The sequence below is a fragment of the Urocitellus parryii genome, chromosome 10 (genome assembly GCF_045843805.1).
Source record: "Urocitellus parryii isolate mUroPar1 chromosome 10, mUroPar1.hap1, whole genome shotgun sequence".
Lineage (NCBI taxonomy): Eukaryota > Metazoa > Chordata > Mammalia > Rodentia > Sciuridae > Urocitellus > Urocitellus parryii.
The window spans coordinates 114,165,745-114,183,307 of NC_135540.1; the positions used below are offsets into that span (position 1 = coordinate 114,165,745).

Here is a 17,563-nt window from a genome sequence, read left to right on the forward strand (position 1 = left end):
TCTGATTGGCTCAGCTGGCAACACGCAGCTTCAGGGAAGGAAATTTGACTCCAAGAACCAGGGCCAGGAGAAGCCCGGGAGATGGAGGCCAGCCGCTGAAACAACGAGAGGTTGGAGTTGAGCAATAACTGGCAGGACTCCAGGCACTGGGAGGGAGCAAATGCACCTGCTCAGTTACTGAAGCATGACGGGACCTGGGCAGGCCAGACACCCCCATAGGACAGAAGAGGGAGGAGGCCAAGCCCAAGGGCCTGGCGGAAACACTCACTGTGGTCATCACCCTGTCCAAGTCTGGCATGACAGCAGAGATTCCTTTTTGTCCCTCTCTGCTATTCAGATCTAAACCCTTCCTAATTTTGAAGAATCCCCCACCGTGAGGCAGAGCCTTCTTCCAGCCACAGGATCTCAGGAGCGACTGGTGGCTTGTGATCCCAGCACAAAAGCTAAAAGGCAGGAAGCCATGAAACCACCGGGGTTCTAGGACGTCACCCTCCAGGATTCTGAACCTGCAACAGCACACAAACAGTGATACTGGGTCCAAGGTAGTGGGCGTCTAACAGTGAGATCAATGGCCCAGGATGGAGACCAGGGTTGGCAGCGATGATGGCTCTTGGCGCACTGTACCCATTACCTCCCTTCCCTTGTTTCTGAGCCTGCTTCTTATGCCTTCATACTGATTCTGTGAGCAGCTTTCCAATAAATTCTTTTCTTTCTTCTTTCTTTTTTGCCTTCAATGACCAGCATGTCCAACAACAGCTCCGTGCCGGATAGAGTCTCCGTTCTTCACCTGCAACAGGAGAAGCCAAGGTTCTTTACAAGGCTGACGCTCACCTGGATTGTAAACCTTGGAAGTGCAAGGAAGGTACCAAGGTGGAACACGTGGGGGGACACGCACTGGAAAAGCCACCTGTCACAGTTGCTAAAACTGCTATCTGTGACCCTGGGGGAGAGACTTGGCCAGACAGGTAACAACAGCAAGAGTCCTGGTGCTGCCCTTCTCCACTAAGGACAGAAGCATGTTCAAGACAGAGGATGAGACACTGGCCCAGGGAACCAGAATGCTGAGAAGCCGTTGGGTTCAACTGAAAGATAAGGAAAAGAAGGGGCATTAAATGCTAAAGGTCTGGTCTGGATTATCCAGTCTGCCCAAGGACTTCCTCAGCTAGACAATGCAGCATTGAGGGCTGGAGGGAGTTTGAGAGCTGTTTCCTGATTGGAACAAGGAAGGCAATCCTGAGATTTGCACGTAGATCTGGGCTCCCCTTTCTTTCTTTGCAAGAAGCCCCAGGGACTCATCCGGTTTCCATTTTCTCTCTAACGCCCACTCTGTCTTCTAGAGTTCTCCTTCTTCCTTCATCCTACCCCTAAATAGCTACAGAGTAGGATCTTATTCCAGCTGCCTCCAAAGACAAGCATATGTCTTTACTCTCCTAAGGATTCTCAAAGATTCCAGAAAAAAACCAAACAGGCAAACAAGAAAAATACAATGGGATGGTTGTAAAGCTTAAGGATCTTAGAAGGGAGTTTGGGGCTGTAGCTCAGTCAGTGGTGGAGTCCTTGTCTAGCAGGTGTGAGGCCCCAAGTTCAATACCCAGCACCACAGGGGGAAAAAAAAAAAGGTTCACATAGTCATAGTTCTTGCAAGCTTAACCACAGTAATACTAACCACAGCTATCATTAGCCCGGCATCATTACTTACCAGGCACCAGGGTAAATATTTTCAGCAGGTGTTATCTCTTTTAATAACCTACATCTGTCTCTCAGTCTGATGCTATTATTATTATTATCATCATCATCATCATCATTATTATTATTACCATGGATTGAACTCAGGGGTACTCGACCACTGAGCCACATCCCCAGTCCTATTTTGTATTTTATTTAGAGACAGGGTCTCACTGAGTTGCTTAGGGCCTCGTTGTTGCTGAGGCTGGCTTTGAATTTGCAATCCTCCTGCCTCAGCCTTCTGAGCTGCTAGTGTGCACCACTGAACTTTGCTTAAATTTAATTTGTATAATACTCTCTTCATCCTTGTCCCTTCGTTCCTTCTTTTCATCCCTTCTCCCCCTTATAGGGGGAGAATTTCTATTAACTCCTAGTTTGTCTTTCTTGTGTTTCTTTTGGAGAATATATAGTCTGCTTTGATATCCATAGGGGATTGGTACCAGGACACTAAAATCTGAGGATGTTCAAGGCCCTTATAGAAAATGGCATAGTATTTGCACATAACCTACACTCATCTTCTCAGGTACTTTAAATCATTGCTCCATTATATATAGTCCCTAATATAAGGAAAATGCATGTAATCGTTGTTAGGGAATAATGACAAGGAAAAAAAGTCTGCTCATGTTTAGGATAGATGCAATTTCTAAAAAATTTTGTTTTTCATCCACGGTTGGTTGAATCCACAGATGTGAAACCCACAGAGAAGGAACCCACAGAGAAGGAGTGCCAACACACACACAAACACAAAGATGAAAGCCGGTGTTCTTTATACCAGGCCATGCCTGGCTGAATGCCTATGGTGTGCTTTTTTTTTTTTTTAATTAATTTAGTAAAAAGGAAAGAGTTTTCCAGAACCAAAGAAGAGGGTACTCATTGGAAGTGGATGCCTCTTTAAATCACTGAAAACAGATACATAAGGACTTTTCCACATTGTCTAGAACCTTCTAGATGGCTTTTCAAGTGACTGTAGTCCTAATAATATCTCTGCTCGGACATCAGAAAATAAAAGTGTGAACCAATGAGAAGGTTTTCTAAGATAAAAGAGAGATCAGGAAAAGCCTAGTCAAAAGCCAGGTGCCTATGTGGTCACGTCTCAGGCTCAGGTGAGTGGGCCAGACTCCAGCGACCCAAAACAATGAGAACCAAATGTCAGTCTTTTCTCAACTCTCTCCAAGAACATCAGCAGAAATACAATTCACAGGCCCCAACAGGGTCTCAAATCCCATTCTCTCCGACACCAGCCCATGACGCTCTTTCTTTGGGCTCCATCTTTCTCCCACTCCCCTAGTTCCGTATTATGCAAGGCCGACTAGCTTCCTATTTTTACCCATTCTCCTTATTCTTTTTGGTCACAGAAGTTTTGGGAAACTCAGCTGGCAATGGTCCTTAGGTGAGCAAGATGGGGCAGCGGGAGTTACTTGAAATACTTACAGTCACTGATCTTGGACCACAGTATTTAGTGGAGAAACTGAGGATCTGTCTCCAGTCAGGAGAAAAGAAACCCAGCAGTTATTTGAAGAGGAAGGGCTTAATAGAAAGCTGTGTTCCCCAGGAGAAGGGGATTAACCACTAAAAGGAATAAGAGAGGCCTCGAAGGGCTTCAGAAGTAGCCGGTGCAATAAAAACAAGCTTCCTCCTCTGAGCAAAGAAGGAATGAGAGTGGACAAAGGAGGAATTAAAGTCTTAAGAGACCTCTTCAAAGAGGATTTGCCTCTAGAACACACAGCCTGCCACGGAGAGGGACTTGCCAGAGCACACAGGCAGGGCTGGTGGCAAGAAGCAGCCCTCGAGGGCCCGAGCAGGTGGGGTTCCCAATGTCCTCGCTCATTTGTGGAAACCGAAAAAAACACATCGGAAGAAGAGCATGGGACGGTGGTCACTAGACACTGGCAAGGGGGGACAGAGAGATTAAATAAGGAGCCCCCAAATATAGTTAGATAAGGGGAATTCGATCAATATGGTAACTATGAACTGCGACGTATGTGATGTAGTTCAAATATCTAGAAGATTCTGAAGGTTCCCAACACATAGAAATGATGTTTGAGGAGATGGAAATTCTAGTTACCCTGATTTGATCATTACACATTGTATACATGTACTGAATTATCACACTGAGTCCCATAAATATGTACCAATATGACGTGTCTGAAACACACAGTGGTGTGAGGGTAGAGCAGCAGCTTGACCTATGGGTTGTATTTGCTCTTTGCTGAAAGACTGGATTACTTGGGGCTGGGTTTGTGGCTCGGTGGGAGAGCGCTTGCCTAGCAAGTGTGAGACACAGGGTTGAATCCTCAACACCTCTAAAAATAAGTAAAATAAATGCATTGTGCCCATCTACAACTAGTAAAAAAGGATTACTTAGCCACCTTTCTCTTCCCATTCTTGTGCCTTTGGTGTAACCAAAGCCACTGCTCTCATCTACAAAAGGGAACAGTGTCTTTGATCACTTTACTTCTAGAACTTCTCATCACACACACACACACACACACACACACACACACACACACGGCTGACTCATGATGGTGCTCCAAGGGTTTTCTCCAATAAATAGCATCTCTTTTCTTCATCCAGGTTCTCAAAAAGAACTGGAAAGTCTGGCAACAGGACAGGGTCCGAGCCACCCATTCAGCTGCTTTATGATTTTCCTCTGATGGTCCCTTAGCTTATTCAGTGTCCAGGTTTGGAGTTCTGTTGACTCTCGTTTTGGTTCACAAGCTATGAAAAGGTCACCTTGTGTCCTTGGCCAGTGATTATAGTCCCCTCACAGAGCATCTTCCGACTGTGAAACACCTTCGCCCAGTTGCCATTTAAGGTCTTCCGCTGCCCACCGCACTGCCGCTGTTCGGCTGGGGAAAGGGGGGCTCAGCATGGCAGGGTGCCTGTTTAAGATCACCCAGCTGGTCGGGGCTGAACTGGGCCTGAAATCCAGGATCGAGGACTCCAAGTTCCACGCTCTTCATTTTCCAACGTTTCCTCCTCTCCCTCAATGATTTTGTCCTCTGTCCTCCCTTAACCACTGCCATGGTCACACTTAGACCTTGAGGTTATTAATGACCTTTTACAGTCGTAGTTTTCATTACTGGCAACTTATCCTGGGGCCTCACACATCTTAGGTAAGCACTCTATGACGGGGCAGCGCTTTACTAGGAATAAGGGTGAGGAAGCTGCACATGTGTACTGGAGATTGTTGCTGCCCTGGATCTGAGGTCAGGAGGAAGGAAAGGATAAGGGATCAAATCAAAAATCAAAAAAATCAAAGTAGGACTTTTTATTATTTTTATTTATTTTATTCTCCAATAAATAGCATCTCTTTTCTTCATCCAGATTCTCAAAAAACTGAGAAAGAGCAGCGTCACTAGAAAAGGCGCTGTGGTTTGATGATGTCCCCCCAAGCTCATGTGTAGGAAACTTAATCCCCAGTACGACAGCGTTGGGAGTGAGGCCTAAGGAGAGGTGAGGTCTGCGCACTCTGCCCTCGTGACTGAGCTCATGCTATTATCACAGGAGAGGTTACTTAGCTCAAGCGTGGGCTGTTGTAAAGGTGAGGCCAGCAGGCTCACTCTCTCTTGCTTTTGCCCTCTGCCTTCTGCTCTGGGATGATGGGGCAAGAAGGCCCTCCCCAGGTGCTAGCACCTTGACATTGGTCTTCCCAGCTCCCAGCACTATAAGAAATCTCTGTTCTGTGTCAACTACTTGGTCTCAGGCATTCTGTTATAGTTACACAAAAAGAGAGGAAGGTAGAGACCAGACACCAGAAGGGACCAGATCAGAAGCTAGGCTTCAGTCCCCACCCAAACCCAGGAGCCCCAACAGTAGCAGCAGCACTGGAGCTGCTTAAAAGGGGGACTGAAGATTGATAAAGCTTCTCAGGAGATCCACTGTGCAGCCAAGGCTGAGAACCACTGCAGCCAGATGTCCTGTCTACTTGAAGTACTCTGGTGATCTTCCATTTCATTCAGAGTTGGAGGCAAAGCTCTTTGAGATCCCATCTCTCCAACCCATCTCCAGCCACACTGGCCTCCTCCCTATACCTCAGTCCCTCTCCCTGGGCTTGTCCTTGGGGTCTTTCTGCTTGCTGTTCCTTCTGCTTAGAAAGGTTTCCTTGAGAGAGAGGAGAAATGCTGGGAAATGGTAATGACCGGATCACATTGTTGTACCATGTGTGCAAATAAACTCAACGACGAATTCCCCCATTATGTATGACCACAATGTACCAGTAACAAAGGTAGGGGCAAAAGAGAGAGAAAGTCTTTCCTTGCAAATGGCACATGGCTTGCTCCACCGCTTACTTCAGGTCTCAGTTCACATATTTCTCTATTAAGAGGCCTTTGGCAAATGTTCTACCTAAAGGAACACACACACACACACACACCCTCACCCCTCACTCTCTTACTCTGCTTTGTTCTTCTTCTGTGCATTGAATGAACATTGACTCTCACCCCCAGTAGCTTGCAACACACCCCGTAAAGGCAGAGGTTTGTTCCTAGACGTATTTCCAGTGCCCAAAACTGTTCTTGACACCCAGGAGGAGCCGTGACCACAGGGATGGATGAACGAATGGATGAACCTCTCCTGCGAAGAAGTCAACTCAGCCACGAGGTCTTCCTCCTGGTCTGTGAAACTCAACAAGTTCTCATCAGCCAAGATAAATCCAGCCAAAACTCCAGGCGTGACAGCGAACTTTCTAAAGAAAAAAAAAAAAAAGACTGGTTAGGAAACCCTCTCTCCATTCTATTTCCTCCACTTCTGCAGGCCAAGTAGCTGAGCTAGCCTGGAGTGCTCCCAGGGGGAGGCGGCCTGCCCAAGGCTCTGACAGGCTCAGTGGGCAGTGAGCAGTGAGGGCAGCCCCTGCAGAGCTCCATCTATGCTGAGGGACACCAGGCGTCCCAGCCCACAGTCCACAGCAAAATCAACAAAGGGAGAGAGGAGATCAAGGACGGGATCCACAACGGGCCACCCTGTGTCTCTCGCACCGTAAGAGAAGTTCTAAGTTTACAGTGAAGCTGAGAGAAAGGTACGGAGATTCTTTGATTCCCTGGCACACCCCTCCCATGCACACATATCTTCCCCTGTTATCCACATTCCTCCCTCAGAGTGGTACATCTGTCACAACTGATCTATATATTGCCACATCATTATCACCGAAGGTCAATAATCTAACCAAGTGTTCACTCTTGATAGTGTGCGTTCTGTGAGTCTGAACAAATGTATAATGAGATATTCCCACCATTACTCTTTCACTGCCCTAAAAATAATCCATTTATTTTTAAACAGATTTTCTTATATGTAACATATTGGAGGAATTTAGGCAAGTTTTTAAAGTACAATGAAGTAATCATTGTACTTTAATAATCACACTACCCATATATAAGAACGGGTCAAATTTTTATGAGTTCCTTCACAGTATTTTTATGTGCTTTTAAAATTTAATTTTTCCCATATTTTTACTGGTGTATTATAGTTGTGCATACTGATGGGATTTGTTGTTACATATTCGTACATGCACACAGTATCACTATAATTCTTACGTGCTTTTTGACACTCACATAAACAATACTGCTGGGCTCCCTTTAACTGGCCAAATTTCTGATCATTTCCATGGGACACCACTTCAAAGTCTGCACCCAAAGACCTTGTGTAGCACAATGCCAAGTTGCTGTCCAAAGAGGTTACATTTATTTACATTCCCTCCCGCAGAGCATGACAGTACCTACCTGACCTGGCCTCACCTGATCTGGCCTCTCACCCCACCTCACCTCATCTTACCAGTGCTGACCGAAAATCACCAAGAAAACATTTTACTCTGACTACCTTAAATGTCCTAGAGGTGATTTAAAAAAAAAGAAAAGAAAATCAGAAAATCAAGGGATAAAATTTGAGACTGAGAGGCCCTCTTAGCCTAAAATTGTGCTTCTCAAAACCTGCCTTGGTATTTTATAACCACTGCTAACCTCCTTCCAAATCTCTTAACAGATGCGTGGGCAATCAAACCTCACCCCAAGGGCTTCCCTTCTCTCCTTCCCTAAAGCCAAATGAAGCTAGCTCCCCTCTGTATTGTGACTTCCCTGTGTTGGCCCCTTGGGAATCTTTGGAACTAACAGCTCATTACCCTGCCCTGGCGGTTTTTCTCCCAGCCCTCGATCTGGCCTCTCCCATTATGAGTTGCAGCACTGCTGTCTGTCTCTTAGAGATTAGGAGGGAATGTGAGAGCATCCTTCACTGGAGTTTTTGCATGGTGTTGGTGGTGAGGACCGCAGGGACTCTGCAGTGACAGGCAGTATTGACTGTTCCATTCACTGTGCCCAGCAAATGGACACAAGGGTTACTCCTTTTAACCCTCATGGCTACCCTAGGGGAGTGGATGCTACTACTGTACTCACTTTAAAGATAAAGGAGATTTCGGGAAAAGGGCATGATTTAGGTCACTTATCTTGTGTCTGAACCACACCTAGTGTTCACCTGACTCTGAAGATGGTGTTCTTAAACCTTCCCCTGGGTTCTCAATATGTCCATGCTAAAGCACGCCCAATGGTTTTACTCTTCCAGACATACCCTTTCCTTTAATTAAATGATGATGATGATGATATCTTGAAACCACATCCTATTTTCAGGAAATCTATACCCCTCCCAAAGATTCCTCAAGATCTTGGAGATTCTGGATGCTGGCAGTATGACATTGACAGCCATGACTTTGCAACCCATAAGCAAACACCCCAAACACCTCTAACACTATTTATCTCCAACTTACAAACAGCTTCCCTCTTCCCTCTCCTCTGATGACTCTCTACAGCCAGAGCTTGGTAAAGGTGGCTTTGCTGAAGGCTTCAAAGGATCAGGAGGAGGTTACTTTGGGGGGGGGGGTGGTGGGAGGGCTCCCAACAGGCTCTCAGACGTCATTTGCTGTGAAGTCTCCAGATAAGACAACAGTGCCTTGTATCCCAGAGCAGATGCTCAACACTCCTGGTCTCACTATGCAAGAGCGCGTCTCAGCATGGAGGGCAATGCTGGTTATTTACAGCTGGCTTCTGTTCTGATTGGTTAGACGGCCTGCTGGTGTCTTTTCTAATTGGTCAGTTTTTGCTGGTATCTGTTCTATTTACTAGCAACTTCTGCAGTCATTTAATATTTACTCCTGTGTAAAATTTAGCACAAGTTTCCCTAGGACATAAAACCATCAGTAGCTGGTATCAACTGGACAGGGAAGTTTCCAAAAGTAAACACTATCTAATTTTTTGCAAAGTCGTGAATTAACAGTCTTTCCCTTTGTCCCTTATTTCCAAGACAAATGCAGAAATGATCATATATTGATGATAATAATAAAGCTAAATTCTCTTTAAGAGACTGGACAAAAGCAAAAGCTCATATGTAAAGCTTAGTCATACTGTGAGTCTCATGAACTTGAAGACAACCCCATGAACTCACTAGAATGCAGAACTGGGTCTCATCATTTCTTGGATACATTTCCTCTCAAACCTTTCCCTCAACAATGAAATTCTAAAATAACCATGTGATTAGAAGGTTTGCCCACCAATGAGCTTTCTGTTATTTCCTCCTTATTGTGAGTTGAATGACAGAGCAGAGGCAGAGGCATACAGTCAATTCTCAAGTCAAAAAGGTCAAAGCTTCCACAGCATGGCAACAGCTTTGCAGATGCCCACGTCATGATAGTTGAAATGACAAAGCCCAGCAAAGGTTAAAGCTGAGAGTGCCAAAAGGCCTGCCTTGGCAGCTTTCTGCCATGCATCCCCATGAACATAATCAGTGACAACTTGTCCAAGGCCCCAGTGACTATGAAGAGTGAGGACTGCAGCCAAGGAGTAGTCCATTGCAGAGCAAGGATCCAAATATGCAGCTGGAAGCAGGCCCAGGAGCAAAACACTGACAACCCTCTCACTAGTCCAGTGGAGAGATGCAGCCTTGGAACCAGAATGGCGGTTGGGTGACAGGTGAATGTGCTGTGTGCCAGTCCATCCTGGGGTAGGTCAGTCCTGGAGAAATGCTGAGATGTGAGCAGGTCTGACCAATGGGGTTCGGAGGAACAGAGCTCAGCCTCCTTGAGCACCACAGAGGAGACCCAGCCTCAAGAGAACCGCCATCTTGCTTTTGAGGGCTCAGGGTCTCAACCCTTCTCGTCAATGTGTATAGCAGCTCAATTCACGACAGCCAAGCTATGGAACCAACCTAGGTGCCCTTCAACAGAGGAACGGACAAAGAAAATATGCTATATATACACAATGGAATATTACTCAGAGACAAAGAAGAATGAAATTATGGCATTTGCAGGTAAATGGATGGAACTGGAGAATAGCATGCTAAGTGAAATAAGCCAGTCCCCCAAAAATCAAAAGTCAAATGTTCTCTCTGATATGTGGATGCTGACTCATAACAGGGAGGGTGAGGAGGGAAAGAATAGAAGCCCAAGGGATTAGATAACGAGGAATGAAGGGAAAGAAGGAGGGCAGAGAATAGGAAAGACAGTACAATGAATCAGACAAAACTCTCCTATGTTCATATATCAATAGAGGGCCAATGAAATGCTACACCATGTACAACCACAAGAATGGGAAATTATACTCCATGTTTGTATAAGATGTCAAAATACACTCTGCTGTCATGTATATCTGAATATACAATAGCTGGGCGTGGTGGTGCACGCCTGTAATCCCAGCATTTCAGGAGGCTGAGGCAGGAGGATTTCGAGTTCAAAGCCAGCTAAGACAACTTAGCGAGGCCCTAAACAACTCAGTGAGACCCTGTCTCTAAATAAAATACAAAAAAGGGATAGGGATGTGGCTGGTTGCTTAAGTGCCCCTGGGTTCAATACCAGGATGGGAGGAAGAAAGGAAGGAAGGAGAGAACCAATAAAATTGTGTGTGTGTGTGCTTTGGTTTCCTTTCTTCTTTTTTTTTTTTCCAGAATTTGCAAAATAGGACCTTGGACTAGGAAAGGCTAATTTGGTGATTGGCATCTAGAAGCAAGTCAGCTTAGAAAATGCACAGTATCTTGCTGCTGAGACAGACCACCAGCCACAAAACTCAAATCTGGTAGAACTGGACCCTGGACAGCACCATAACAAATGAAAATAAGGGCTAGAGTTGTGGCTCAGAGGTATAGCACTTGCCTAAGCATGTGTGAGGCACTGGGTTTGATCCTCAGCACCACATAAAATAAATAGATTGTGTTCACCTATGACTTAAAAAAAATTAAAAAATAAAAATAAGAATTTAAAAAATTCCTAAACCTTCATGACTGTTTGCTGACAATTATGATTTCACCAGGGCAAAATCCATGTGTCATTATTGCTATAAAAACTCTTAAAAACAGACACTTTTTACTGAAAAACATCTTATTTCTGCCTGCCCCAGTCAGTGAGTTTCATATAAATGAACTTAGAGGGGTCTCTGGAAATAAAGGCAGTCAGCTCCTAGGGAGTTGACTGAATCACTCAAAATTGCTGCTTTAAAACCAAGCTGAACTGGGAACAGTGGCAAACACCTGTCATCCCAGCAAACGGGGAATCAAGACAGGAGGATCACAACTTTAAGGCCAACCAAAATTCATGAGGCCCTAAGCAACTTAGTGAGACCCTGTTTCAAAATGCAAAATAAGAAAGGGCCAGAGATGGATCTCAGTGGTAGAAGCACCGCTGGGCTTAAGCCCAGCACCAAAAACTTTTAAAAAAATAAACAATAACCTCCTAAATTTATCTCAGAGAAAGACCTCAGAGTAGATTTAACCACACAAAAATATATTTTTCTTGAGAAATAATTTAAAGGCCATTGACAAAATATATGTCACAATACATGGCATATAGATCTCCCCCTGTCTAACTCGTACTAGGTACTAATATTTGGAGGAGAGACACTATTGAAGCCAGATTTAAAATTAGGTAGTCAGTGTAGTTAGGTAAATCGGGTCTAATATCGAGTGAAATCTAAAATGGAGGCCATGCTGGGAATGATTCTGGGAAACGCAGGACAACTCATGGAATGTTAATGAAGTCCCGGAAAAGCCCTAGGCCCAAAGTCCATCCCAAAGAAATGTTAATGAAGTCCAGGAAACAGCCCCCCAACAGATTTGGAGATAGCCCATCCCAAAGAAATGTCAATGAACAGATTACTTCTTTGGTCCACCTGTGTCCCAACCCTTCCCACCTACATTCCATCACCAAAACTATAAAAAAGGGAAACCACCGCACTTCCACGGATTCCACCTCTTGGGTCCCCTTCTTCCTTTTCTGCTGTCCTTTAATAAACTCCTAATTTTTACTCTGACCTCGCCTCGGCGTGCTTCTCTGGTGTTATTCTTCCACACTGGGGAAGCAAGGACTCGTCACCGGCCAACAGCGGTAACACTATCAACACAGAGACAGCCTTCTATTTAGACTCTTAATTTTAAAACCTGACTATGAAGGTTTAGACATGAGGGGTCCCTGAAAACCTCACGTGTGAAGACAATGCAAGAAAGTGTAGAGGCCAAAGGATTGGGTTGTGGGAGCCTGATCAGTACATTAATCCACTTAAACGGATTAACCCATTTAATTGGCAATTCGGGTGCAGCTGGAGGAGGTCAGTCACGAGGGGCGTCTTTGACTTATTTATTTGGTCCCGGGTCAGCAGAGGTCTTTGTGCCTCCTGATTGTCAGGTCCTTCCTCTTCTGCCATGATGTTCTGCTGGATCTCGGCCCCAGAGCAATGGAACCGGCTGTCTATGGACTGAGACTGAAAGGGTAAAGTTTCTAAGCTGGAAAGCTTGAATGTAAAAGATTAGGTATTATTAAGTTCCTCTGTTACACCCAGATTCCTGAGATAGTTAAGACAACACCCTACTGGCCATTTAGCCTAGGGCCCTGTGCAGTTCGTCACAGGGCCCGAACCAATCAGTTTGAATGTGTAACCCGCTTACGAATGACCAATCACCCCTGCCCGATCTGTTCCCACCAATGAATGTGCCAGTCACGTCTCAGAGTTGTTGTTCAATTTCCCTGCGCCTCATGATGATTTGTTCTGATGTATGCAAAGCCTCCCGCCCTCCCCAAAAAATGTACTTAAGCTCTGCTTGACCTTTGCTCTGGGCTCTGGGCTGCTCTCCCTTCTTGAGTAAGCACGGAGCCCCAGCACGCTGGAATGGATCCCCAATAAATCCCCTTTTGCCAATTGCATGGAGTAAGTCTCTTGTGTGGTCTCTCCCTCTGACGCTCCGCCGGACCCCCCTTACAAGACCTCAGAAACTATGAGCACCAAATAAACTTTTCCTCCTCTCCATGGCTCTGGTCTGGTCTTTTGGTCCCAGCAGCAAAAAAAAAGTTGACTAAAGCAAATGTCCAAAGGACATGAATGGACAAAACAGAGGAGTAAATACAAGTGACTCAGCACTTTTGGTAAAAGTATCCGAACTGTTGATAATCAAATACATTTAAATTAAAAAAAAATTCTCTGCCTTCACATTTTGTTTTAATTCATGCAAGAAATAAATATGGAGCAGGGGCTTTGTGTAAGACACTCTCTAGACCCTGAAGCTTTATAGCAGTGGGAAAAAAAGATGCACATCCCCCATCTTGGAAATCTCATTTTGACAATAGAACACTAAATATGTAAACTATATAGTATGTTTTAGATGGGCCATGAGAGCTAAAAAGAGAAATAAAGCCAAAGCCAGCAAGTGCTGGGCGTTGTGTGTGGGCACTGCTTACCCAGGGGCCCTTTACCATTGAGCCACATCCCCAGCCTTTTCTATTTTTTGAGAAAAGGTCTCAGTGAGTTGCTGAAGCTGGTCTTGAACTAGTTATCCTCTGCCTCAGCCTCCATCTTTTAGATGGATGGGCAGGGACGAGCAAGAAGGGAAGCTGGTGAAGGCCAGGGCCAGTGTCTGGGGAAGGAGCGTCTCAGCAGAACTGCCAGCAAGGGCAAAGGACCCAGATGTTGTGTTGGAGGGAAAGCAAAGCACTGAGCGACTGGAACAGAACTAATGAGGCTGAGAAGGGCCGGAGACAAGGTTGCAGAAAAGGGTAGGGCTGGACTGCAGAGGGCTCTGCAGGTCCTTGGAGGCACTTCAGCCCTGACAGGAACCGAATGGGAAGTCAGGTGGAGATGGGAGAGGATGGGTCTAATGTCTTCATTTGCTAGGGCTGCTACAACCAAATGCCATGAGCGGGAGCAAGGCATAAACAGCAGAAATTTATTCCTTAGCGTTCTAAAGACCAAGGTCAAGTTGTTGGATTGAGGCTTTCTTTGCCTCCTAGCTGCTGCGTCTTCACATGGTCCTTCCTCTGTGCACATGAATCCCTGGTGTCTTTTCATTTCTTATTTTTTGTCCTTTCTTTTCTTTTATTTTTTTCACCTTTTATTTTCTCTTCTCTTCCAGTGCTGGGGAGCAAACCCAAGGCCTTGTGTGGGCTAGGAGAGTGCTCCACCACGGAGCTCCATCCTACCCCTCTTCCTCTTTTTGTGAGGACACAAGTCCCATCAGAGTAAAACCCCGCTGTTATCACCTCATTTGACTTTCAAGGCCCTATATGGTAACATTCTGAGATACTTTGAGTTAGGGCTTTACCATACATGGTTGGGGACATCTGACGAACGATAGATTCTGGGTTTGCAAGGGCAGCTATGGAGAAGCCAGCAACCCTGGGAAGGCATCCCTCAGCAAGGAACTGCAGGAGGCCTCAAGCCAATAACTAGCTGGGAACTCAGGTCCCCAGGTCCAAGAGCCATGAGGACAATGAGCCTGGAAGTGGATCCTCTCTAGGTTTTATAATAGACGATGGCCTATTGTGACCACAACTGCATGAGAGGTCTTAACTTCATCAAGGCGAACCATGTCCAGATTCCTAACCAACAGACATTCTAAGAAAATAAATACTAGTTGAAACAAGATGCTAAGTTTTAGGGTAATTCACAACTCAGCAAGAGATAACTAATACACCCCAGCACTTAAAATAGTGTCCTATAGATGCTGGTTGAATAAATGAGTGAATAACAAATACATACGCAGAGAAGAAAAGAAAGGAAATACTCAAAATCATTGATAGTGATCATCTCTGGCAAGATTTGCAAGTTCATGACTGATTATTTTGAAGCGTTCATCACTCCCATACACTGTCCCAACTTTTTATTATGAAACATAACTTAGAGGCACAAAATTGCATAGAAGAATAGCTTGACAAAGTATTATAAAATCAAAACCTATGAAACCACCATCCAGGGTAAGGAATAGAGTATTGCCTGCACCCTAGAATTCTGCCTTCTTAAAAACTATTTTACTGTATAGTCCACCCCTCAGTTCCATGTAATACCTTTTTATTAATAGTTCTATTTTCACATTTTTGTTATTGTAAAATATGCATAGCATTAATTTACCACTTGACCGTTTTTCAGTGAACAATTCTGTAGCATTAAGTATATTGTTGCACAACCATCACTCACCACTGCCTGCTCCAGAACATTTTTTCTTTTTCCCAAACTGAAAGTCTGTGCTCATTAAACAATAATTTCTCATTTCCCCTTCCCCCCCCAGACTCTGGCAAAACCACTCCCTGTATCTGTGAAATCTGACTCCTCTGGGTAGTCAAATAAATGGAATCATACAATATTCATGCTTTCTTATGAGTTACTTCTTAAATCAAAAGACTATTAACATTTAAAAAATAAGACTGGAGGATCACGAGTTCAAAGCCAGCCTCAGCCAAAGTGAGATGCTAAGCAACTCAGTGAGACCCTATCTCTAAATAAAGTACAAAATAGGGCTGGGGATGTGGCTTAGTGGTTGAGTGTCCCCGGGTTCAGTCCCTGGTACAGCTCCTTGTAACCCCTAAAAATGAGATTGCTCTCATAAGGACCAGTTCCACCTGGTTTAAGCCCGGTGATGCACAGTGATAAACAATCCCAACATGGTTTAAGCAGCTCGCTGAATATCTCAACATGACCAGACTTAGCAATTTCTTGGCCAAGATCTTTTTTTTTTTTTTTAAATATCCCTACCATTCCCAAATTTCCTCAGACCAGTTTGGGTAGGAGTGGAGCAGAAGCTACAGAACAGGAGGAAGGTGTTGGGGTGCCAAAACAACACCACCCTGTGCCTGTCACCTCACCCCGCTAACCCTTGCCCTAGAAACCTTCATAGCAGAAGGAGAACCACAATAGGACTATTAATCATTAATTTTACCAGCTGTCATCTATTAAACAGTTGCTGTGAGCTAGGCCCTATTTTAAGCACTTTCTGTGTATTAACTCATTCAAGCCTCAGAGCAGTCCTGAGACAGATGGAACTATTATCCTCATCGTGATGATGTGGAACTGGAGGCCCCTTGACCAACTTGTTCAGGGTCACAGATTGCAGGACATTGAGCTGGTTTTACACCTGGAAAATCTGGTTAATTGCCCTTGCTCTTCCCCGATGGTTCTGAGACTGGAGGACACGTCAGGATTCCAGGACAGCCTGCTAAAACCCTGATTGCTGAGTCTACCCCAGAATTTCTGATTCAGTAGGCCTGGGATGGGGTCCTGGAATTTGCACAACTAATAAGTTCCTAAGTATTCAAGGTTAGCTGCCACTGCTCTAGGATCTACAATTTAACCAAGACCGAAGCACTCTAGGATCAGTGGTTCCCATTTTACAACTGAGGATATGAAAGTTGCCAAGAGTAAGAACATGGTCAAGTTCAGAGAGGCGGAAGTGCTGTGGCCTGTGGTCAAGGTCACCTTTCAGAAGGCCAGAGCCCCCGTCTTGTACACCCAGCTCTTCACTGACGGAATTAGAGTTAGATCTTGGCAGGAGAGTAACTGGGCACCTTTTCAAAGCAATGTTCAGTAAATATTTGTGGTTTATTTTAATAAAGGCAAGAGAGATGGATTTTCTATTAATAAAATTACACACAGCACACATGTATCTTTGTGTTCAAAAATAGATTTAGTTCTCCACATTGCACATAGCCTGACATTTTAACTTCGGCAGCAGTGCCTTTCATCTTATATTATTTCTGTCATTCATAACTAGGGACTGTTTGGTCATTCACAATCATTAAGCATGGTTTAATAGATGTAGCTTCAAAGTCTATTTCAACCTTTATTAAGTTTACTTTGTTCTTTTGTGATGTTCGTGTTTCCTTGATTTCTGAAGTTCTTTCTCTTTCTTCTGTGCTCTTTTTACAATTTTATCAAACCTGACAAATTCTGTGGAAAATTAGTAAAGGATTTATGTTTCAGATTTTCAGCTGGCTCTAAGAACCGCCCTTATGTTGAAATCGATTGATCTCACAGTGGATGGTTGGGCCTATATGTGGGCTACTTACAACCAACACAGACCTAGAGAAGAACTTTTGCTCCCCTTTCAAGGTTGATGTCAAATTTGACAAGATAGAAAGTTATGTTTGCCCTGTTATATAAAGAGCGATGGATTGATACCTGAATTAATTGGTCTCCTATTTCCTATTCGTTTCCAATGCCATTGTGATTCATTCTGTTCAGGTTATAGGAAGTGCAACAGTTAGGTTGTTAGAGTCTGTAAACAAGTCAGGATGGCGCCTGGTATTTTTGCCAGGGGGAGTGGTTTTTGAGGTGGCGCCAGTGAGCCATGAAGTGTGGAGATTTCTTATTGGTTGACTGCTGTATCTAGTTTATGTTAATTAAGATAAACTGTGTGGAATGTATAAATACCTCTGTTGTCCTACAATAAACGGCTCCCACTCCTGCTGTATCAATCTACACAAGTTGTTCGTCATCCCCCGGTTATTTTGCTGCAGCGGGACTGCGGCATTAGGTAAAAAAAGTGCAAGCCTCCCCAGCTTCAAGGAATAAATCTGATCATGTTACAGTGGGTCAGGGCAGTCCACACCTTC

At 44.6% G+C, this 17,563-nt stretch overlaps 1 protein-coding gene across 1 annotated transcript; it reads right to left on the minus strand.

Annotated features, from left to right (window-relative positions):
* Positions 1-9,344: 9,344 nt before the first annotated feature.
* On the minus strand, positions 9,345-9,824 carry LOC113181790 (succinate dehydrogenase [ubiquinone] cytochrome b small subunit, mitochondrial-like). The gene is made up of 2 exons (XM_026387458.2): positions 9,779-9,824; positions 9,345-9,661 (listed from the first exon to the last, which is right to left on the minus strand). Exons 1-2 carry the CDS (start codon positions 9,822-9,824, stop codon positions 9,345-9,347), a joined length of 363 nt encoding a protein of 120 aa, XP_026243243.2.
* Positions 9,825-17,563: the final 7,739 nt, after the last annotated feature.